The sequence below is a fragment of the Lampris incognitus genome, unplaced genomic scaffold (genome assembly GCF_029633865.1).
Source record: "Lampris incognitus isolate fLamInc1 unplaced genomic scaffold, fLamInc1.hap2 scaffold_227, whole genome shotgun sequence".
Taxonomy (NCBI): Eukaryota; Metazoa; Chordata; class Actinopteri; order Lampriformes; family Lampridae; genus Lampris; species Lampris incognitus.
In genome coordinates this window covers 32205-57500 of record NW_026611185.1, presented here as the reverse complement: position 1 = coordinate 57500, position 25296 = coordinate 32205, and the positions used below count along the sequence as shown (strand labels likewise).

Genomic DNA, 25296 nt, shown 5'->3' with positions numbered 1-25296 from the left:
AAGCCAGATGTGGGTATGTGTCCTGGTTGCTGCACTAGCGCCTCCTCTGGTTGGTCGGGCGCCTGTTCGGGGGGGGGACTGGGGGGAATACCACGCGCTACATCCCCCTGGTAAAACTCCTCACTATCAGGTGAAAAGAAGTGGCTGGCGACTCCACATGTATCAGAGGAGGCATGTGGTAGTCTGCAGCCCTCCCCGGATTGACAGAGGGGGTGGAGCAGCGACCAGGATGGCTCGGAGGAGTGGGGTAATTGGAAGAATAAATGGAAGTTTTTGATAACAAATGCTCAAAATGTTCTTTTTCCAGGCCTACCTTAATCCATGGATAGTCTTAAAGCATGACCGTGACATTAATTTGTGGCATTATCCATCTAATTTTTAATTCAAATCTACTGCTATCACATATGTCACTGTCGGTGATCTACTTGTGCTCTCGTACAGTATGCACTTGACATGCAGTGTTGGTTTTAATATGTCTATGATACTGACCTGTGGTATTGTTCAGCTAATTGGCAGTTTGAATTCTTACTAGTAGTAGAATATGCTCTTGACATGTGACACATTCTTCTTGGCTATGATATGGTTACTAGAAATGCCAGTAGGTTTAGTCACAAATATATCTGCTAATGGCTGACTCTCCTTTAACTCGGTCTGGATAAAAGTGTATGCTAAAAGAGAAAATGTAAATATACATAACTCTCTCGAAGCAGCAAATTATTAGCATGGTCAAGAGCAAAGGACAAATTCATTGTTCAGATACAGGCTTCTTGGTGTGAATGTGCTTGCATTGCATTGCTTCCTGTCTTCACTACTTTCTACCTCTTGCAGGCTCACCGCAAGAACAGGGAGCACCTAGCCCTGAGGTCTGAGAGGGATGGAGGGAAAAAGGGAGGAGGAGAGGGCGAGCTGGAGCAGGACTTGTATATGTGTGATTACTGCGAAGAGACATTTAGTCAGACAGATGAGCTGGAGAAACACGTCCTGACCAGACACCCCCAGCTGTCTGACCGAGCCGACCTGCAGTGTATCCACTGTCCTGAGATCTTCCTAGACGAAGCCTCACTGCTCACGCATATCGAAACGCAGCATGCCAACCGCAAACACAAGTACTACAGGGGTTATCTTTTAAATGCTTTTGAGATACATTTTTGGTTGTGCTACAGGAGTCTGAAGGCCTTGATTTACTTTGACACTGGGTGGGGAGTGGTCCGTGTAATAAACAATTGATGCTTGTCTAATTCTTTAATTACTTGGCTAATGTGACGTGATCCAAGCTGGGAAATGGCTCACCTGTATTGGATTGTTCCCTCTGCATCTCCAGATGCCCCGTTTGTTCAGAGCAGTTCCCCTCTGTGGAAGACGTCTACTGCCACCTGGACAGCCACCGTCAGCCTGATTCTTCCAACCACAGTGCTGCCAGCCCCGACCCGGCCCTGGGCAGTGTGGCGTCTATGAGCTCAGCCACTCCAGACTCCAGCGCCAGCCTGGAGAGAGGCTCCACACCTGACTCTACCCTGAAACCCAGTCAGGGTAGTGAGCGAGGACGTAGGAAAGCTAATGATGCTGGAGAAGAGTTGGGTCTAAGCCTAGGTCATCATGGTGGAGGTATGATGGTCTACTCAATCTTTTAGGAGAGACTTGTTCTGTGTTCAGTTTATCAGTATGTGACTATTGATAATGGATTTTATTTTATTATTTTTTTGTGAAAAGGAAAGGAAGGAGTCCTTTCAGCATTTTTCTAGATTTTGGTATTTATTGAGCCAGTAGGACTGAAGCAATGCAGATAACAGCAAAAACACACGAGAGAAAATGTTTACAGAATCCAAATATGGGCCTGTGGAGCCACACCTGTGGTTCAAGAGGAGGGGGACTTGGCCACTTCATTGATCCCAGGCATAAGCCTCTTTTGAGTACAGCCTTGGTCTAATAATTGAGATATGATTTCCAAGTACCTAAGTGACATGCGTATCTGTCCATCTCTCTGTGCAGGTGGAGGGGGGTGGGGCAAAGTGACCTACTCTTGTCCCTATTGCTCTAAGAGGGACTTCCATAGCCTGGCTGTGTTGGAGATCCACCTGAAGACCATCCATGCAGACAAGCCCCAGCAGAGCCACACCTGTCAGCTCTGCTTGGACACCCTGCCTACGCTCTACAACCTTAACGAGCATGTGCGCAAAGCCCACCGGGCCAGTGTCGGCGCTGTAGGAGCAGCTGCTGCTTTCCCCCTGCTGCAGTTCACCAATGTGTCGGCGTTCCACTGTAACTACTGCCCGGATATGTTTGGAGACATCAACTCTTTGCAGGAACACATCAGAGTGTCTCACTGCCTCCCTGGAGGGATTGTGGCTGGATCTACCACATTAGGTGTGGTTTTGTAATAGTAATGTGCAATGGCTGCTGCACACCAGCTTACATTGAAACTGTAATTTGGCTTATAGCTGTACCCTGTCACCAGTTTTGCCTAAAATAATTGTGTTGTTTGTTCAGTAACTACCCGCATTCAAATAAAACAAACTCGCCTACGTTATTGTCAGATAACCTGCGCATAAACCGCATCGGCAACAACCACCATATACAATCAACTTGCTGTCATATGATTGCTTTTTTTATTTTTTATTTCATTTCTTTTAGAAGGGAACCATGCATTCTTCTGCAATCAGTGCTCTATGGGCTTCCTGACAGAGTCTTCATTGACAGAGCACATCCAGCAGACCCACTGTAGCTCTGTTGCAGGGGGGGGAGCTGCATCTGGAGGAACTGTGGCCAAACTAGAGTCCCCTGTGCTGCAGGCTGCATCCCAGTCCTTCATGGAGGTGATATTCAAGTGTCAATATGTTCTGAATTGATCTTTGAAGTTGAGTGGAACTGAACAGAACTGAAAATAAAGTAAATGCAAATTGAAATATTCAAACTTATTGTACCAGCTCAATATACAAATAAATATATGCGTTGTACTATTTTCACAAGTCAATCAGAAAACCTCCATCTGAATTTGCAAAGGTACGAATAAATGCACAAATGATAAAGCAAATTGAGTACTAGACTACATGTGTTAAGGCAACAATGAATATAATACACATGAAATAAAATATTTTTCTTTAAATTTAACTCCTGCTTTGAGTTCAAAAACTCATTGTTGCTGGGCAGCCTTCAGTAACAGGAATCAAATGAATAAGCAGTACTGGTGACTTATTCATCACTAGATATTTGTATCTGCTATTTTGCACGTGTCTTATCATGGGTTTTTGCCCCATCTTTTCTGTCACTGTTCTTAAGTATACCATAGTATATCTCACTATTCAATTAAAAGGAAGCCCATTAAAATCTTAAAACAGTACAAATTGATATCATTGTCCCTGTGCAGGTTTACTCCTGTCCTTACTGCACCAACTCTCCCATCTTCGGCTCACTCCTCAAGCTCACTAAGCATATCAAGGAGAACCACAAGAACATTCCGTTGGCCAACAACAAGCGCCAGGCCAAGGTCGCTGACCTAAGCCCCGCCTCCTCTGATGTAGAGATCTCCTCCCCGAAGCGCCACAGGTTGGGAGGGGACTCCACTCCTGCTGCTGGGTCCAACGGGGATTACCCATGCAACCAGTGTGACCTGCGCTTCACAAGCTTCGAGGGTTTCCAAACCCATCTCAAGTCCCACCTAGAGATGCTACTAAGGCGCCAATCCTGCCCCCAATGCAACAAGGAGGACTTTGAAACTCAGGAGGCATTGCTGCAACATCTGACGGTGCACTACACCACCACGTCCACCCAGTATGTGTGCGAGAGTTGTGATAAACAGTTCTCCTCGGTAGATGACCTGCAGAAACACCTGCTGGACATGCACACCTTTGTCCTGTACCACTGTACTCTCTGTCAGGAGGTGTTTGACTCCAAGGTGTCCATACAGGTGAATGGGAAATGTGCTTTGTGGGGCTTGTTCTTTCCTGCTTGCTTTTCCTTCCACATTTGTCTCCAGGTTAAGCTGGGCAGTCTTATAAAAAACACCAGACGATAGATAAAGAATGAAAAAACAAATCTTTGTTTATTGGTTTGTTTGATGGTGTTTTTCTTTTTCTTTCCCGTTGTATGTATACCATCTATTTGATTATATTAAAACTGGTGGTGCAGTGATTAGTGTGGTCACCTCACAGCAAGAAGGTCCTGGGTTCGAACCCCGGGGTATTCCAACCTGGGGGGGGGTCATCCTGGGTCGTCCTCTGTGTGGAGTTTGCATGTTCTCCCCGTGTTTGCATGGGTTTCCTCTCACAGTCCAAAGACATGTAGGTCAGGTGAATCGGCCGTACTAAATTGTCCCTAGCTGTGAATCTGTGTGTGTGTGTGTGTGTGTGTGTGTGTGTGTGTGTGTGTGTGTTGGCCCTGTGATGGCCTGTTCAGGTTGTCTCCCTGCCTGCCTCCCAATGACTGCTGGGATAGGCTTCAGCATCCCTGCGACCCTATTTAGAATAAGCGACTTGGATAATGGAAAACTTATTTCCAAAGAGGATAAAAACAAGACACCAACTAATTATGTAGTTTTGTCTGCACCGTTCACTTTATATTTATTCTCATTTAAAGCTTCTTTCTTTTACTCGCTTCTTTGTCTCTTTATCCCTTCCTTCACTCCTTCTTATTCAGAATGAAGGAAGGTGGTATGTGATGTGTAAAAATGACTCTACAGTCTTGTAATTCAGACCACCATGTCAACAATTCCCCATTCCTCTCCCTGTGGTTATCCAGGTGCACCTGGCGGTGAAGCACAGCAACGAGAAGAAGATGTTTCGCTGCACAGCCTGTACCTGGGACTTCAGGAAGGAGACAGACCTCCAGCTCCACGTTAAACACAACCACCTGGGCCAAAGCTCAGCTCTGGCCGGGGGGCTCGGCACAGGTAAGACCCCCTCCCCCTTCCCTGACAGCAGGCAGTAGAAAAGTGAGGGTAGCAAAGGAAAATGATGGGTTTCATCTCAAGAACACTGGTGTTTTAGAGAGAGAAAAAAAAGCCTTCCCCAGTGCTTACAAGTCCATCGGCTTGAAAGTAAATACATAAGTGCTGTGAAATCAGCATTAAGCTACCTGACACCATATGCCTATACAGTTAGTTGTGGTGAATTTTTTAAGAATATTCTTTCAAATGAAAAAAAACAATTTGAGATTTCATGCATATATTGTGTGCTGTGCTATATGGTACATAGATAATTGTAATGATTATTACTGACAAAAGTAAAATGATGACAGTGATGATTACACATATTTAATTCTCTTGAAAAAGAGGCGGACTTCATCCAAGGGAAGAGCCAGGATCATCTGAAATGTCTTCATTAGCATCAATTTTAGGTGTAAGTGAGAAATGGAGAGCGATAGATTTATTGAGCAGATTACAGCGGTTACAGGTTTTCCAAAAAAGACAGAAAAAAGAAGAAAACTGACAACTAACCACTGCTGCCTGCAACCGTCTCACTGAAATGATTTGAATTTGAAAATCTCCAGTGAATTTTGGATGGCCTTCGTAAACCCAGGTCTCATGATGTTTATTTTTTGGTTCATTATTTGAAAAATGGAGAATTTCGGTTCCTGTCACACAGGGCTTAAACCACGGAAGTGCATCTTCTGTGGGGAGACGTTTGGGACAGAGGTGGAGCTCCAGTGCCACATCACCACACACAGCAAGAAGTTCAACTGCCGGTTCTGCGGAAAAGCCTTCCACGCCATCACGCTCCTGGAGAGGCACCTAAGGGAGAAACACTGTGTCTTCGATGGCGGGATCATCACCGGTAACGGGGGAGGTGCAGGCAGTGGAGGGAGCCATAATGGGACGCCCAATGGGGTCCCGCATTCCTCCAAGCGGGGAGGGGGCGGAGGAGCTGGGGGAAATGGAGGTACTGGAGGAGGCCTGGGTGGAGTGGAGAGGTCGACGGTGGTAGCTGCCGAACAGGCTGACCTCCAGAATATCCTGCTGAAGAGTGGGGTTGTGGGAGGAGGAGGAGGCCAAGGTGGAGACACAGTCAACAGCCACGAGGCGAGCGGCGGGGAGGAGGAAGTGGACAACTCGGAGCCCATGTACGCTTGCGACATATGTGGAGCGGCTTACACCATGGAGTCACTGCTGCAGAATCACCGCCTACGAGACCACAACATCCGACCGGGAGAGGATGATGCAGGTAATGGCTGCTTCCTTGTCAGTCATCATGCTCGTTTTGGTTTCATGAAAGGGTTATTTGGATATATGGTAGCACTCTGTCTTACTTAACTTGCTGATTAACAGGGAAAATCCTAGCTCGCAAGTCTTACTTGAAAATGTACTGTTAGTATTTTGGCATTTGTAATTGATACCAATGGCTATGAAACTGTAGAGGTTGCATGAAATGTGTAGGTGGAAAGGTAAAGGAAGAAACGTTTTTTTCCAAGATTGTGCTCAGAGAAGAGCTCAAACGAATTAACATTTTGAACGTATTATATAATTTTACTATGCAATTATGCTACGTATGCAGTAACTGTAATGGCGATAATAATAAACGTAATGATTATGATGATTATATATGTTAGGTTCTCGTAAGAAGAAGGCCGACTTTATCAAAGGGAACCACAAGTGCAACGTGTGCTCCAGAACCTTCTTCTCTGAGAACGGCCTTCGTGAGCACGCCCAGACGCACCGTGGGCCGGCCAAACACTACATGTGCCCCATCTGTGGCGAGCGTTTCCCCTCTCTGCTAACGCTCACTGAACACAAGGTCCTTTTAAATATATGGTCTCCTGTCGGTTTGTGTGTGTGTTTTGTGCATGTGTACTTTGTAAAAATCTCCGCTAGAAATCTCAGACTGTGATTAATTCAGAGATCCATTTAGAATAGCATGGATTTGAGCTTGGCTACGTTTAGACGTGAGCAGCTGAATGGTAGCAGTGAGGTAAGAATGTAGTAATTGGAAAGGCCTCAAAGGTATAACAACACAACAGTTTGTGTACACACAGTTTGTCTCTCTCCTGTGTTTACTAAATGTTTTTTCCTTAAATGTCTGCTGCTTTCTTGTGTAAGCATCAATGTCTGTATACCTGCCACTCTCTTTTGATCATGAAGTCTCTTTGGGCATCCTGAATTTAAATCAGAATATTTAAACACACACACACACACACACACACACACACACACACACACACACACACACACACACACACACACAGACACACACACACACACACACACAAATTGTCCCTTGAGAGGCAATTTGACAGCACACTACAGGAAAAGGCAAGCACGTTAAAAAACATATTAGAAATGGTAAAACAGAAGGTGGGTGCATAGCAGTCTATTCCATTGCCTACCAACACGGGGATCCATGGTCCGAATCCCCATGTTACCCTGGCTTGGCCGGGTGTCCCTACAGACACAGTCGGCTGTGTCTGCGGAGTGGAAGCCAGATGTGGGTATGTGTCTTGGTCGCTGCACTAGCGCCTCCTCTGGTCAGTCGGGGTGCCTGTTCAGGGGGTAGGGGAAACTGAGGGGAATAGTGTGACCCTTCCATGCGCTCCGTCCCCCTGGCAAAACTCCTCACTGTCAGGTGAAAAGAAGCGGCTGGCGACTCCACATGTATCGGAGGAGGCATGTAGTAGTCTGCAGCCCTCCCCGGATTGGCAGAGGAGGTGCAGCAGTGACCGGGATGGCTCGGAAAAGTGGGATAATTGGCCAGGTATGATTGGGGAGAAAAAGGGGGAACCCCCCGCCCCCAAAAACAAAAAAACAAAAAACAGTAGAAGGTGCAATGCGGCTGTAGTCGGTTATCACAGACACTGTAACACGTTCATGAAATAACAGCTCATTTCTGCAATGGTCATCAGTGTTTTATTCATATATGTTTTTACATGTGGACCCCAGGAAGACTAGCTGTGCTTTAGGGCACAGCTAATGGGTATCCTAATAAATAAACATATAAAGAAATCACTGTTATCACCAACTGTTCAGAGGTTAAAATTGCATGTTGCATAATGGGGAGGAGTAAATTATATTGTTTGAATTTCTGCATGTTCAGTCTTAAAGTAATTTTTAAATGGAAGTCCTTGATGGTAATGATAATGTTAATCTTATTTTAAGCGTAATTCAGAGACTGTTAAGACTTTCGGGTGACCATATTTTGTGTGTGTCTGCCTCTGTGTCTGTGTGTCGGTGTGTGTCTATTTTTCATTATTACTGATATCTCGTGTCGATAACCCAACTCTCCAGGTAACCCACAGTAAGAGCCTTGACACAGGGACCTGTCGGATCTGCAAGATGCCCCTGCAGAGCGAGGAGGAGTTTATCGAACACTGCCAGATGCACCCAGACCTCCGCAACTCCCTCACCGGCTTCCGCTGTGTCGTCTGCATGCAGACCGTCACCTCCACACTGGAGCTGAAGATCCACGGCACCTTCCACATGCAGAAGCTCTCCACCAGCTCCACGCTAGCAGGAGTTGGAGGGGGAGGTGGGAATGGCGGAACTGGAGGAGGAGGAGGAGGCGGGAACAGATCGGCCTCCACATCTCCCAACGGGCAGCTGCAGCAATACAAGCACTATAAATGTGCCTTGTGTCTCAAGGAGTTCAAGAACAAAGGGGAACTGGTGAAGCTGGATGTCAACGGCCTGCCATATGGCCTCTGTGCTGGCTGCATGAGCAGGTAGGCTATTGTTTTTTCTCTCTTATGTGGGCTACCCGTTGCCTAAATAAAATGCTGACATTTCTTTCAGCAATGAGAACAGACTTTGTTAGCACGTTTTTCAACACTGTTTTTGGTGACCATACAAATATCAAACCAGATATTGAGCCTTACTTCCATCAGATAGGGTCGGCTCTCTTACCACATCTTTTTTGTCCATTCATTGCATCATTATTTTTGGCTCAACCGTAGTACCTTGTTTAAATGGCAACACCATCTGCGTTCTTTTCCGGGTTGTACAAATGGAAAATCCCACTCAGCCGTTAGCAAAAAGCAGTGATGAGAGTTAGCAATGATGCCCGAGCTTCCCCTCCCTCAACCCCCACCCCCTACACACACACACACACCCATACATGCAGTTCCCTGACAGTATAAGCAGGGAGAGTGAGGAAAGTGTGAAAAGGAAGTGTAGAAACCTACGTCAAGTCACATGGGTCATAGTTTTTAGAAGGGCTTAGGAAAATAGCATCTTGATGCTAAAACAGACATACTTCAAACAAAATTTTAATTTTCAGATTTGAATACATAGGGAACACTACTGGAAAGCCACAGAATGGTGTGAAAACCTCAAAACACGGGGATCGCCAGTTCAAATCCCCATGTTACCTCTGGCTAGGTTGGGCGTCCCTACAGACACAGTTAGCCTTGTCTGCCGGTGGGAAGCCAGATGTGGTCCTGGTCGCTGCACTAGCACCTCTGGTCGGTCGGGTTGCCTGTTTGGGGGGGATAGCGTGATCCTCCCACGCACTACGTCCCCCTGTTGAAACGCCTCCTGTCAGGTGAAAAGAAGCGGCTGGCGACTCCACATGTATCGGAGGAGGCATGTGGTAGTCTGCAGCCCTCCCCAGCTTGGCAGAGGGGGTGGAGCAGCAACTGGGATGGCTCGGAAGAGTAGGGTAATTGGCCAAGTACAATTGGGGAGAAAAAAAAGTGGGGAAAAAGCCCAAAAACTAAAAACAAAAAAAAAACACAAAAAAATGGACCCCACTCGTTAAGCCACCAAGAAATGTGTAACCTGTTGTTGTGAAAGATGTGAGAAGTGGGCTCAGCATTTTTCTATAAAACACACATGCACACACTGGCATGCATACATGGACAAAACCGTTACTGCTATCAAGAACAAACGTTAACTCAATCAACTACCAGACAAAACAAAAAACCTAATACTGTTTAACTGATAAACTCTGTTTGATCAGGGGCACCAATGGCCAAAGCCCCAGCCAGGGAGGTGCTGCCACGCCGGGGGAAGTCCAGGCAGAGAAGGCTGCAGCTGGACTTCGGTGTCCGGAGTGTGGGGTGAAATTTGAGAGCCTGGAGGACTTAGAGAGCCATGTCCAGACAGACCATCCCGAGATCAGTCCTGAAACCAGCATGGCGGGGAAGAAGGCTGAGGCATCACCTGCACCCAAGGTGAGGAAGAATGGAGGGTTGGTTGGGGGGTGGGGGAGACTCTTTAATATTTGGACCCTTGAATATTTGTAAATATCTGAAAGTCCTGTAACCAGCACTATAGACACGTGGCAATGTTTCAGTACAAGGTGAGGTAGGAGGGAATGATATCTGAATGAAATAGTGTTGTGTGGCGATAAATGAGAGAATACTCAAATAGTACAGATAATCCATAAAAACTCTGCATATGCACAAACACAGAAAACACAATTAAGCCCTGTTCATGTGCATTGTGTTGTTATTCCAAATATAATGTACTCAATTTAGCAACAGAAATGTGATATTTATTAGTATTACTGTTAGAGTACAATAAATGTACACTGCTCAAAAAAATAAAGGGAACACATAAGCAATGCAATGTAGCTCCAAGTCAATCACACTTTTGAGATATCAACCTGTCCAGTTAGGAAGCAACACTGATTTGTGAATCAATTTCACCTGTTGGTAAATTGTCTAATTTCCACCAGGTGGAAATTAGACAATTTGCAAGACAACCCCTATAAAAGGAATGGATTTGCAGGTGGTGGCCACAGACCATTTGCCTGTCCTCATCTTTTCTGGCCGATCTTTGGTTAGTTTTTCATTTTGCTAGTGCCCTCACCACTAGAGGTGGCATGAGGCGGTATCTGCAACCTACAGAAGTTGCTCAGGTAGTGCAGCTCATCCAGGATGGCACATCAATGCGTGCTGTGGCAAGAAGATTTGATGTGTCCCCCAGCACAGTGTCCAGAGCATGGAGGAGGTACCAGGAGACAGGCCAGTACACCAGGAGACGTGGAGGGGGCCGCAGGAGGACAACAACCCCGCAGCAGGACCGCTATTTGGTCCTTTGTGCAAGGAGGAACAGGAGGAGCACTGCCGGAGCCCTACAAAACGACCTTCAACAGGCCACTAATGTGCAGGTTTCTGCTCAAACAGTGAGAAACAGAATGCATGAGGATGGTATGAGGGCCCGACGTCCACAATTGGGGCCTGTGCTCACAGCCCAACACCGTGCAGCCCGATTGACCTTTGCCAGAGAACATCTTGGTTGGCAGATTCGCCATTGGCGCCCTGTGCTCTTCACAGATGAGAGCAGGTTCACACTGAACACATGTGACAGGCGTGAGAGAATCTGGAGACGCTGTGGAGAACGTTCTGCTGCCTGCAACATCCTCCAGCATGACCGGTTTGGTGGTGGGCCAGTGATGGTCTGGGGAGGCATATCCTTGGAGGGCCGGACAGACCTCTACGTGCTAGCCAGAGGTACCATGACTGCCATTAGGTACCGGGATGAGATCCTCAGACCCATTGTCAGACCATATGCTGGTGCAGTGGGCCCTGGGTTCCTGCTCATGCATGACAATGCTCGTCCTCATGTGGCCAGAGTGTGTCAGCAGTTCCTGTATGTCGAGGGCATTGATGCTATGGACTGGCCTGCACGTTCCCCCAGACCTGAATCCAATCGAGCACCTCTGGGACATCATGTCTCGTACCATCTGCCAACGCGATGTCGCACCACAGACTGTCCAGGAGTTGACCGATGCCCTGATCCAGGTCTGGGAGGAGATCCCTCAGGAGACCATCCGTCGTCTCATCAGGAGCATGCCCAGACGTTGTAGGGAGTGCATACAGGCACGTGGAGGCCACACACACTACTGAGCCTCATTTTGAATCGTCTTGAAGAATTTCCACAGAAGTTGGATCAGCCTATGTTCTCATTTTCCACTTTGATTTTGAGTATGATTCTGAATCCAGACCTTAATGGGCTAATGATTTTGATTTCCATTGATCATTCTTAGGTTATTTTGCTCTAAACACATTCCTCTGTCTAATAAATAAAGATTTTCAGCTGAAATATTTCATTCATCGAGGTCTATATTGTGTTTTTAGGTGTTCCCTTTATTTTTTTGAGCAGTGTATTTGCAGTCTGCCTTGATGAGGATTAAGGGGAATGTTGTGCCCCCTAATCCACACTGCATTGACATAATAACCAAGAGACTGATCCTGCCTTGGTGTGGCCTTGGTTGGTGAGTCCAGGAAAAACCTCTTTCTTAGAAGAGCCTTTCTCCTGCGCATCAGATAAACTGCAGCATAGATGTAAAGTCATTTGCTAGGATGCAAAAACATTTCGTAGGAGATCCTCTTAAAAAGGGTATTTCTGGAGAGATTATTACAGACCTGTGTGTGTGTGTGTGTGTGTGTGTGTGTGTGTGTGTGTGTGTGTGTGTGTGTGTGTGTGTGTGTGTGAATACGCATGTACATGCTGTGTAGATGTGTTATGTAGATATGATTTGTACCGTTTTCATGTTTCTGCTTCTGCATGTGCACTTGTGTGTGTCTGTGAGCTTTGTGTGCCCCCTCCCTTTAGTGACTCTAAGCGTGTGTTGCTTGTGTGGTTGGGAGACTGTGTTATTACGTGTGTTATGTGCGCGTGTGCCAGCTGAGCCCCATTGGGTCCTCTGGCAGGGGCGTGCTGAGGCATTGTGGGAGCGGTTCGCTCTACTTGATATTGACAGTCAGACTCCCCTGGACCTGCTGCATGCCGGTGTGTGTGTGTGTGTGTGTGTGTGTGTGTGTGTGTTTGTGTGTATGAGGCAGTTCCAAGGGACCGTCTGTCTTACCTGCACCTTTGTTTCTGCTAAGTCTAACAGCACAAAGCAGACAAAGTCAGAACTTTGTGTGTGTGTGTGTGTGTGTGTATGTGCGTGCGTGTGCGTGCGTGTGCGTGCGAGCATGCTCATTCTAGCAGGCTGAAGGTAGCAGAGATAGTGGAAGAGGGGCCTTTGTGTATTTTGTATGTGTTTGTGCATGAGTGATCACCGTGTGCTGTGAATGGGTAAGCAGAGCCTGTCCTCCCTCTGTATCTCTTTCCTTTTTTATTTCTCTCACATCCCCTACCCCCCTGTATTTCTGTCTTTTACTTGCTTCTGTTTCTCTCTGTCTCTCTTGTACCTTTGCCCCCCCCCCCCCGTTTCATTGTTTCTTTCTGTCGAGTTCTCTTTGTCACATTGTGGCAAGGCTGAGCTACAGCCGGGCTCAGCGACACACAAACACGGACAACGATGGCTCTTGAGGGCTCAGCAGCCCGTTTATTAAAACAAAGACTGATAAAAACACTGAGGATGGGCGTCCAGGTAGCGTGGCGGTCTATTCCATTGCCTACCAACACAGGGCTCGCCGGTTCGAATCCTTGTGTTATCTCTGGCTTGGTCAGGCGTCCATGCAGACATGATTGGCTGTGTCTGCGGGTGGGAAGCCGGATGGGGGTATGTGTCCTGGTCGCTGCACTAGCACCTCCTCTGGTCGGGTCGGGCTGCCTGTTCGGGGGCGGGGACTGGGGGGAATAGCGTGATCCTCCCATGTGCTACGTCCCCCTGGTGAAACTCCTCACTGTCAGGTGAAAAGAAGCGGCTGGTGACTCCACATGTATCGGAGGAGGCTTGTGGTAGTCTGCAGCCCTCCCCGGATCGGCAGAGGGGTGGAGCAACAACCTAGATGGCTCGGAAGAGTGGGGTAATTGGCCAAGTACAATTGGGGAGAAAAACCATTTAAAATCGCACACAGTCGGGGAGAGATTTACTGGGGTCCGTGTCTCTGCTGTCCCCCTGTCCCGTGCGCTTCTTCGTTTGTGTCGTGGATGCCATTTACTCTATCTACCCCAAGTCATGTAGGCTAACTTAGGGTAGTTGGCTGACACCCCACTGCACCACATTCTTCTTTCCATGAACCTTCTCCCTCCTTTTCGTTTCTCTGCTCCCCTCTGCAGCAGGCCCACAGTGTACATACAGTGTGTGACCACACTCATTCTCACAAAGTCTCTGAAGGCTTTTGGTGGTAGATTAGTGAAAGTCATTATGGGCGTTGCATTTCTTTTGCAAAGGAGATTTTAGTACATCATTTCTCCATATATAATGGAGCAGATAATGGATATTATCAGTACTGCTTTAAGTTTACATGGTTTATGTTTGGGCACCCCAGCAGAAAACTCACCCACGTGTGTGTGTGTGTGTGTGTGTGTGTGTGTGTGTGTGTGTGTGTGTGTGTGTGTGTGTGTGTGTGTGTGTGTGTACCATGTTTTTCTATCCTAATGGGGATGTTTGGTCCCCATTAGGATAGAAAAACCAGAAACCGCCTACCTTGTGGGGCCATTTTATGGGACCCCACAAGTAAAAGGGTCTATGTAAGGGTTAGGACTTGTTTTTAGGGTTAAGGTTAGAATTAGGGTTAGGTTAAGGTCAGGGTAAGGGTTCGGGTTAGGTATGTAGTTTGCTTGGTTAAGGTTAGGGTTAAGGGCTAGGAAATGAATGTAGTCAATAAGGGGGCCCCACAACTATAGATTTGCAAGTACATGTGCGTGTATGTGTGTGTGTGTGTTTGTGTTTGCTTTCCATCCAATAAAAATATACCTTACTTTGTTTCAAATGCCGGATGACTTCTTGTGTGTTTTTCTGCCCCCCCCCACACAGAAAAAAACCTACCAGTGTATTAAATGCCAAATGACGTTCGAGACAGAGAGAGAGATCCAGATCCATGTCGCTAATCACATGATTGGTGAGTCAAACCCAGCTTTTCAAGTCTTCTGTGTGTGTGTGTGTGTGTGTGTGTGTGTGTGTGTGTGTGTGTGTGTGTGTGTGTGTGTGTGTGTGTGTGTGTGTGTGTGTGTGTGTGTGTGTGTGTGTGTGTGCACGCGCAGCAATGGTAATGTTGGTTTTGGTGTCATTTCTCTAATGACTGCCAATGAATGACATTTTGGTTCTGTCTCTTTTGGAAAAAAACAAAAACAAAAACAAAGCACAACACATGGTGATGCTCATGTGCAGTCTTACCTTGGCTTTCTTTCCCACAGTATAAACACAATATTGTTACTGATACCCTCTGCGTGTGTGCATATGTGTAGTTTGTGTGTGTTACCCAGGCCAGCTGTATTGCCATTTACCACTTGGCTGAGCGTTCGAGGGCAGGCACAGAGAAACTGTCTGTAGAAGGAATACAAACAGTATTTTTAGCCTCCACTGTGGATCATGGAGAAAAAAACTAGGCATGCGGTGGACGTTTAGTATTTTCATGTCAAAATCTTGCTAAAATGTAATGCATCTATTCAGATATTCCCTTTTGGGGTGGCACGGTGGTGCAGTGGTTAACGTGGTTGCCTCAAAGCAATAAGGTCCTGGGTTCGAGCCTCAGAGTAGTCCAACCTTGGGGGTCGTCCCGGGTTATCCTCTGTGTGGAGTTAGTTTGCATGTTCTCCCCATGTCTGCATGGGTTTCCTCCGGAGGCTCCGGTTTCCTCCCACAGTCCAAAGACATGTAGGTCAGGTGAATCGGCTGTACTAAATTGTCCCTAGGTGTGAATGTGTGTGTGTCTTTGGGCCCTGTGATAGCCTGGCGGCCTGTCCATGGTGTCTCCCTGCCTGCCGTGCAATAAATGCTGGGATAGGCTCCAGCATCCCCGTGACCCTGAAAGCAGGATAAGCAGTTTGGATAATGGGTGGATGGATGGACTTTTGGATAACAGAAGTTACACTGAATCTACCTGAGTCATGAGGATGTCATGACACACACACACACACACACACACACACACACAGTTCTCTTGTGAAATGTGGAGGAAAGTTAACATGCTGTGAGTTACAGGTCATCATTATGCTTTAAATTGGATTTTTTATCACTTATGGCGTGTGGCTTTCAGAACTTTTATTATCTCGAGTAATACCCTGCGTATTTGTACATGACTTTTGTATCACTGAGAAGTTGCTTAAATATGTCAGTTGGCCAATGGGCATATCGTCTGTCTGTCACGTGGACTTTTATGACCACAACATCAGATTGGCCTGGTGGTTTTCATAGGAAGTAACATGAAAAATCCAGTGCCTCTGTATCAACGTTGGGTCATTATTGTTTGGTTGTTTTTTTTTACCCTTTTTTTTATTCCCAACATGGACAATTAGTACAATAGAAGCAAAAAGACACAACACCTGTCTGCTTTTGTGTGTATGCATGTGTGTTTGTGTGTGTGAGGACATGTCTTCTGATGTATGTGTTTGGCTTAAAAACGTCCCTTGTAGTTAGTTACAAATCTGAGTTCTTTTGTGAGCTTCCCTCATGGCTGTTTTTTAGTCCACTCACCACTAATTTGCTGCCTTAGCAACCCTGTCGTCATGGAAATTAACAAGGCAGACCTGCAAGGCGTTCCAGGAAACAAACGCTTGTCACTGCGACGACCTCCCCCCAGCCTCTTGCCAGACCTGACAGCCGATCCCAGAGTCACTGATGCATATTTTGGCTGCTGCGTGTGTGTGTATGTGTGTGTGTATGTGTGTGTTGGTGGCTCTGAGTTGGCAAGTAACGTCTGGAGACTCACAGAGGAGCGAACCGAGATCAAAATACAGCCAAAGTAACTTTTAACCCCTGGATGCACAACACTTACTGTATGTACACACGCGTATTCACACAATTGCATGCACACAGAAAACTCTCGCGCAAAGTGTACTTTCTAGAGTCGTTTAGTCTAGTATTTCTCTTCCTTGTTTGTCTCTCTCTCTGTCTGCCCCCATCAGCTGCATGACTGAGACCTTTCCCGGCTCTCTTTTCTTTCTTGGCTGGACTGTCCAGTGGGCCAGCACTTACAAAAGTGGATATCCCTGAATGACTGGATGACTGACTGACTGACCACATTTTGAGTAACTGACTGACTGATCATGTTTAACATGATTGGACCACTGGATCAGGTGACCAACAACATCACTAAAGTTATACAACTGGTTGGCTGAGTGCTGAGAGGCATGAGAGAGAGCACACAGTTAAAGCACCCCACATGGGGCGTCCGGGTGGTGTGGCAGTCTATTCTGTTACCTACCAACACGGGGATCTGCGGTTCGAATCCCCATGTTATCTCCAGCTTGGTCAGGCGTCCCTACAGACACAATTGGCTATGTCTGTGGGTGGGAAGCCGGATGTGGGTATGTGTCGCTGCACTAGTGCCTCCTCTGGTCAGTCGGGGCGCCTGTTCAGAGAGGAGGGGGAACTGGAGGGAATAGCGTGATCCTCCCATGCGCTACGTCCCCCTGGTGAAACTCTTTACTGTCAGGTGAAAAGAAGCAGCTGGCAACTTCACATGTACCGGAGGAGGCAGCCCTCCCCTGATCAGCAGAGGGGCTGGAGCAGCGACCGGGTTGGCTCAGAAGAGTGGGGTAATTGGCCAAGTACAATTGAGAGGGAAAAAAAAGGGGGGGGGGGTAACAACCACTCTGACAAAACACTCACTGGTGAATTCACAAAAGGATTGCGTTGCTTTTGCGGCAGCTAAACCTGCACAAATAAGACAAACAGACAGCGTATAATTCTCAAAGCTCCTGCAAAGGGTGAAATGCACCCCTAACTGTGCTGCCAAGCAAATAATGTCTCGGTGCTCTGGTATTTAAGTTAGGTAATAAACATACACTTGGCGCAAATTTGGCCCCTTTCTATGCATATGAGCCTAATAGCAAAAACAAGTCCAATTCACAAATAGCCACATGCAGTTTGAGTGAGAATTATTGGCGTCTTCAGAGAGTTGTTGGTAACTGACGCCCAGACTTTCCAGTGAACATGGCAGCAGTGATTGTTGTGAGGCGACGGCATCATCATGCAAGGCGTGCTCGTGAGTGGATATTTCAGTGCCCTACTTAGCTTGCTGCCACTGCGACCCGACCCTGGAGGAGCAGCTGATAACGAGATGAGATGATGAGATGAATATCACTTAGTGATTAGATTTTTTTTTTTTTGGAGTTTTCTCCCTTTTCTTCCCAATTGTACCCGGCCAATTACCCCACTCTTCTGAGCCATCCCGGTCACTGCTCCACCCCCTCTGCTGATCTGGGGAGGCCTGCAGACTACCACATGCCTCCTCTGATACATGTGGAGTCGCCAGCCGCTTCTTTTCACCTGAAAGTGAGGAGTTTCGCCAGGGGGATGAAGCGCATGGGGGGATCACGCTATTCTCCCCAGTTCCCCCTCCCCCCCAAACAGGTGCCCCGACCGACCAGAGGAGGCGCTAGTGCAGCGATCAGGACACATACCCACGTCTGGCTTCCCACCCACAGACACAGCCAATTGTCTCTGTAAGGACACCCAACCAAGCCGGCGGTTAAACAGAGATTCAAACCGGCGATCCCTGTGTTGGTAGGCAACGGAATAGACTGTCACACCACCCGGACGCCCCTCAGTGATTTAACCGAGACCGAAATCATTCGCAAATACAGGTTGCCAGGTCTAACAACTCTCGCTATGCTACTGTGTTTTTGGCACAAAGCCACCATTTATACTTTGCCACATGGATAATTGCAGTCAGCTGCAAATCTTTATGGGCATGTTTGTGCTGTAATGTAATTGGCGCAACATCTTTTGTGAATCGGACCTTGGGGATGGGGCAGATAGAGGTTGCAAGTGCTGGGCAATTCATGTTGCCATCAGCGGCTGCAATCCATTCATTTTGAATTTGCCTGTCAATACAGAGTGAGTCTTAGAAAAACGAGAGACATCTGCAGATAGAAACAGATGAAGGGGGGGGTAACAGAATAGGTAATTAAATTAAGTTCTCTTTCAAATCAAACATCCCAAGATATGAGTGGAAAGTATTGTTGTTGCAACTGCATTCATAACCTTTTTATGTTTTTACTTGAATGTAGCTTAACCATGTCACGTGATATGCTACTTCAGGACACTTTAACAACACATGTTAGTGGAGAACTGCAGTGAACATTTAACATCCAGGAATTCACAATATAGACACTGCCACTGACTCGCCCTGTCACACATTAGCCACAATTTCAAACATTGACCAAACACGGTCCAGCCCTAAACTAGGTTTCGATCTGGTCTTGTTTTATGTCCTCCTCTCTGCATCTTTGACCTCCTCTCTCCTGCACCTGTCTTAGCCCTCTGTCTGACCTCCTCTCATTTCTCTCCCTCTCCCCCACCCTGAGACATACAGTGTGTCGTTTATGATCTTGCTGTTGCTGCTGCTCACTTACTTCTAGATTACGATGGGCTCGCTCTCTCTCTTTCTCTCTCTTTCTCTCTCTTTCTCTCTCTCTCGCTCTCTCGCTCTCTCGCTATAAATATACACCAGACTCTGCAACTTCCTCTCCTACCCTCTCCCCCTTAGTCCTCCTCTCTTTCTCCACCAACCATCAATTATCAACCTTTTCTATCCAACCACTACGCCCACGCCCACACACACACACACACACACACACACACACACACACACACACACACACACACACACACACACACACACACCTTATGTTGGAGGAAGTTTTGGGTTAATTAACGTGCTAATTGTGTGAGAAGCGAGTGCAGATTAATTATGAAATTGAGGCAGATTATTTTTAAGCACTTGCCCAGTTCTTAATATTTCATTTCTGGCAAATACCCCTGCAACAAAGAGGCAAGGACGTAATGGAGGAAGGGAAAGGGTCTGGGAGTTGGGGAATTGAGGGGGTGGGGGGGCAATGGTGGTAAGAAAAAAGGGAGAGCTCAGAAAAGAGCTTTTTTATCATTTCCTCATTATTGCTTTCACCTAATGGTTTGCGTCTGTCTGTCGTTTCTCATGTATTTCTAGTTCTGTTTCACTCTCTTGGCCTGCTTCTCTTTGCCTGCCTGTCCTTCTCCATCATTTTCTCCTCTGTCTCGCTGGTTTGCTCAGTCCACTTCAAATTCACTGGTTTGATTTATGAAAAACAAAGAAAGAAAAGCAAGAATAGGGAGCACTGCTGGGATGCACAAAGGTTAAAGTATCACTGACAGAAAGGTGCTCTTTGGTAATGGGGTTATCAGTAGAATGACAACAGCAGGAGGACCATGACACTCTTGCTTTTATTATTGTGGTAGGCATCTATTTAACATTAAGAAGACCTCTGATGGGGGCGTCCGGATAGCGTGGCGGTCTATTCTGTTACCTACCAACACCGAGATCGCTGGTTCGAATCCCCGTGTTACCTCCAGCTTGGTCGGGCATCCCTAGAGACACAATTGGCTGTGTCTGTGGGTGGGAAGCCGGATGTTGGTATGTGTCCTGGTCGCTGCACTAGCACCTCCAATGGTCAGTAAGGGTGCCTGTTTAGGGGGGAGGGGGAACTTGGGGGAATAGGGTAATCCTCCCACGCGCTACGTCCCCCTGGCAGAACTCCTCACTTACAGGTGAAAAGAAGCGGCTGGCAACTCCACATGTATCAGAGGAGGCATGTGGTAGTTTGCAGCCCTCCCCGGATCAGCAGAGGGGGTGGAGCAGCGACCTGGACAGCTTGGAAAAATGGGGCAATTGGCTGGATACAATTAGGGAAAAAAGGGGGGAAAATTCCAAAAACGTAAAAAAAAAGAAGAAGCTTTTATTATTGTGGCAGGGCTCTATTTAACAATAAGAAGACCTCTGATGCTTTTCAGCCTTAATCCGTCACGAATGCATCTCCTCGAAACAGGGCCGAGTCTATTTTTCTAGTTTTGAGTTTATTCTGACATTTATTCTGGATTTTTCTGTACTGTGGCATGGTTAGTGGTTGTTAAAAACAGTTTGCACAAATGCTGAGTTGTGTAACAACAGAAATCGAGGCTTTTCCAGTGGTGGTGTCTTTACCCAGTTTCCTGATTAGCTATGACAATGTACTCAGTCAATGCTCCTGCTGGCCTTGGGCCGAACACGACACTCGGATTAATTAGAGCTCTAGGTGGCCAATGCCCAGTTCTACCAGCGGAGACCAGGGGCGAGAGAGTAAGACACACAATGAGAGTGAGAGAGGAGGTATAGAAACAGCTAGAAGGGGGAAGAAGGTTGTCTGTAGCAAATGGCTGAAAGATTTGAATTCCCCCCCTCAGTTTGGTTTCTCTTGTGGGTGGATTGTACATTCAAGGGTTAACTGCTTTAGTTACTATTGACACAGTTCTCTGAGTGCCCAACTCCAACCAGTTTTGCAACCACCAGGAAATGCCTAATCGATGAATCCACATCACACATCTGCTGGCACGTTGGCACTGTTAACATTTCACATTCTCAACATATTTTTTCTCTCACTAGCCTGTGCATCCACATAAACACACAGACATACATAGCCCCAGTCCATCTCTCCCACACACTGAGGAGGGAGAGAGGAGTGGAGTAATCCATTTTTGCCTGGGGTTAGTAGCTTGGCCTTCGAGAATTGTGTGTGTATGTGATCCCTTCTACTCAAATGTACATCACACACCTTAAATCATGCATTCTTATGAGTGTGTGTGTGTGTGTGTGTGTGTGTGTGTGTGTGTGTGTGTGTGTGTGTGTGTGTGTGTGTGTGTGTGTGTGTGTGTGTGTCTGTGTGTGTGTGTGTGTCTGTGTGTGTGTGTGTGTGTATATATATACACATACATATTTATATATATATATATAAACACACATACATACATATATACACTCACCGGCCACTTTATTAGGCACATCTGTCCAACTGCTCGTTAACGCAAATTTCTAATCAGCCAATCACATGGCAACAACTCAATGCATTTAGGCATGTAGACATGGTCAAGACGATCTGCTGCAGTTCAAACTGAGCATCAGAATGGGGAAGAAAGGTGATTTAAGTGACTTTGAACGTGGCATGGTTGTTGGTGCCAGACGGGCTGGTCTGAGTATTTCAGAAACTGCTGATCTACTGGGATTTTCACGCACAACCATCTCTAGGGTTTACAGAGAATGGTCCGAAAAAGAGAAAATGTCCAGTGAGCGGCAGTTCTGTGGGCGAAAATGCCTTGTTGATGCCAGAGGTCAGAGGAGAATGGCCAGACTGGTTCGAGCTGATAGAAAGGCAACAGTAACTCAAATAACCACTCATTACAACCGAGGTATGCAGAAGAGCATCTCTGAACGCACAACACGTCGAACCTTGAGGCGGATGGGCTACAGCAGCAGAAGATCACACCGGGTGCCACTCCTGTCAGCTAAGAACAAGAAACTGAGGCTACAATTCGCACAGGCTCACCAAAATTGGACAATAGAAGATTGGAGAAACGTTGCCTGGTCTGATGAGTCTCGATTTCTGCTGCGACATTCGGATGGTAGGGTCAGAATTTGGCGTCAACAACATGAAAGCATGGATCCATCCTGCCTTGTATCAACGGCTCAGGCTGGTGGTGGTGGTGTAATGGTGTGGGGGATATTTTCTTGGCACACTTTGGGCCCCTTAGTACCAATTGAGCATCGTGTCAACGCCACAGCCTACCTGAGTATTGTTGCTGACCATGTCCATCTCTTTATGACCACAGTGTTCCCATCTTCTGATGGCTACTTCCAGCAGGATAATGTGCCATGTCATAAAGCTCGAATCATCTCAGACTGGTTTCTTGAACATGACAATGAGTTCACTGTACTCAAATGGCCTCCACAGTCACCAGATCTCAATCCAATAGAGCACCTTTGGGATGTGGTGGACCGCGAGATTCGCATCATGGATGTGCAGCCGACAAATCTGCAGCAACTGCGTGATGCTATCATGTCCATATGGACCAAACTCTCTGAGGAATGTTTCTAGTACCTTGTTGAATCTATGCCACGAAGGATTAAGGCAGTTCTGAAGGCAAAAGGGGGTCCAACCCGGTACTAGCAAGGTGTACCTAATAAAGTGGCCAGTGAGTGTACATACATATAGTATAAAAAATATATTTAAATATGGTTATATACGTGTTACCAACATGTGTGTATTATTACATTGTATAATGACAATAAAACTCAGGCAAAGTGAAATCCACAGGGTGTAATATCAAATAGTGCTCTATTGTGAGGAATTTGTGAGCCATTTTCTCCTGGTATCACTTTACAAACAAAGAAGAAAATTTTCTATGTGACTATGAATTTATATCCTCTCAGTACCCCCTCCACACACACACACACACACACACACGAAAAAATAAATTTCATTGGTTTTCCATTATCATTGAGTCTAAGCTCCTATTTCTGACAGAAACCCCACTGCTAATTTGTAGGGGGTCTGTGTGTGTTTTTCTTCGTGTGTGTACATATGGGTTTGTATCTTTGTGTGTTTGTGTGTGTGTGTGTGTGTGTGTGTGTGTGTGTGTGTGTCTGTGTCTGTGTCTGTGTCTGTGTACTGGTGTGTAATCACCGTGCTGTGTGCATTCAGAGTCATCTTGGCCCCGACACTGCTGAGCACAGGGGAGAGGGGCACACTGCATGGGGGAGTCGAGTGAAGGAGCATTGCAAGACAGAAGAGGAAGAAAATGGAGAGATGAGGAGAGAATGCAGGCATTTATTTATTTGTTTGGCTGGGCACAGTGATGTCATGGGAGGAGCAGGGGGCAGGAGAGGTCAGAGGGGAAAAAAGGGGGGAGAGGGAGCAGAAGGTCATAAGAGGCTTCAGAAAAAACGGGAATGACAGGAAACTGTTGGAATTGAACAGATTTTTACCTCAGTTTTTCCACAGGCTGCACGTATGGTGATGCAGTCAGACCACTCAGCAATATCTGCACATAAGCTATACCCGTCAGTATTGAATATCTGCACACAAGGTATACCCGTCAGTATTGAACGGCTATTCACCACTTTATACCAAACACACAATATGTAAATCAATATTTATTTTTGTTTTTGTTTTTTGTTTTGTGGATTTCTCCCCCCCTTTTTCTCCCCAATTGCACTTGGCCAATTACCCCACACTTCCAAGCCATCCCGGTCGCTGCTCCAGCCCCTCTGCCGATCCGGGGAGGGCTGCAGACTACCACATGCCTCCTCCGATACACGTGGAGTCCCCAGCCGCTTCTTTTCACCTGACAGTGAGGAGTTTCACAAGGGGGATGAAGCGCGTGGGAGGATCACGCTATTCCCCCCAGTTCCCCCTCCCCTCCGAACAGGTGCCCCGACCAACCAGAGGTGGCGCTAGTGCAGTGACCAGGACACACATAGCCACATCTGGCTTCCCACCTGCAGACACAGCCAGTTGTGTCTGTAGGGATGCCCGACCAAGCCGGAGGTAACAGGGGGATTTGAACCGGCAAAACCGTCAAAATTTGGTGATAGATGTACCAAAAGATGGAGATTATCAGTGGAAACCTGCAAAGGGAAAATAATGTTATAACTTTATTTATACGACAAAACACATTTCAACATTTTTTTATGTGCTTTGTGAAGCCAATTGAAAAATAAACATCATATTCATAGCTGTTACATTCACACCCAAAGCTTGTGTTTAACTCTAATTAAACTTCTACATCACGGAGGCTCTTGTGTGGATTTTTGGATTGAATATAAGCAGAATTGGCACCCACACAGACACACTAACACGCACAAGCACAGACACACAGTGAATCAGGCACAGACACCTGTCTTTACCCAACAGCATCACACCTACTGGAGATTTGGGGGTGGGGGGGTGAGGGTCTTCATGGTATGCAGCTGCACAGCAGAAAACAATAAAGCCTGCCAAAAACTGCTGTGGTACAGTCCTGGGAGACATAGGCACACACACACACATCCAAACACACACATATTCTCACACACACACATCCACAGATTTAACAAGGAGCAGAGAGGAAAAGACGGAATACAAAGAGAGTTGGTGTAAATAGAGTCGTACTGTGATAACTGACAGCTATTTCTAAAGCAGACTTAGGAGGACAAACGATCATTAATGTGGATAACTACATGAACGTGTATTAGGAATTGGCGGCACGGTGGCACAGTGGTTAGCGCGGTGGCCTCAAAGCAAGAAGGTCCTGGGTTCGAGCCCTCCCACAGTCCAAAGACATGTAGGTCAGGTGAATCGGCCATACTAAATTGTCCTGTGGTGTGGTGTGGGGGGGGGGAGTCTGTGATGGCCTGGTGGCCTGTCTAGGGTGTCCTTGCCGCCCAGTGACTGCTGGGATAGGCTCCAGCATCCTGAGAGCAGGATAAGTGGTTTGGATAATGGATGGATGTATAACGAACTGACTTTAGAATAATTTTTTCAAGTCCAGTTTTTTCTTGTTCAAGTTGGGATGTTTGTGCAAATCTTCAATCTTTGTGTGTGCTTGTGTTGTGTATGTCTTTGTGCATGTGCATCTAGAGAGCCTTGGTGCTGGATGCGTGCTGTGTTCAGTGTGTGGGTAGATGCATTCAGAGCCGAAGTGAAAAGGGGAAACGAGCGCGTTCGTTTCAATACACGCCCATGCGCTCCAACACACCGAC

At 46.7% G+C, this 25296-nt stretch overlaps 1 protein-coding gene across 1 annotated transcript in view; it reads left to right on the top strand.

Moving 5' to 3' along the window:
* LOC130133114 (zinc finger protein 423-like) overlaps nt 1–23291 on the top strand; it is a gene marked incomplete at its 5' end in the record, with an annotated part of 25349 nt that extends 2058 nt beyond the window's left edge. The window contains 12 exons of the mRNA XM_056301926.1: nt 829–1106; nt 1322–1605; nt 1990–2364; nt 2632–2813; nt 3365–3904; nt 4735–4885; nt 5580–6155; nt 6541–6725; nt 8210–8643; nt 9879–10092; nt 14580–14664; nt 23258–23291. Of these exons, the coding sequence (XP_056157901.1) occupies nt 829–1106; nt 1322–1605; nt 1990–2364; nt 2632–2813; nt 3365–3904; nt 4735–4885; nt 5580–6155; nt 6541–6725; nt 8210–8643; nt 9879–10092; nt 14580–14664; nt 23258–23283 (3330 nt within the window). The remainder of the gene's footprint in view (nt 1–828; nt 1107–1321; nt 1606–1989; nt 2365–2631; nt 2814–3364; nt 3905–4734; nt 4886–5579; nt 6156–6540; nt 6726–8209; nt 8644–9878; nt 10093–14579; nt 14665–23257) is intronic.
* Between the last annotated feature and the right edge of the window lie 2005 nt (nt 23292–25296).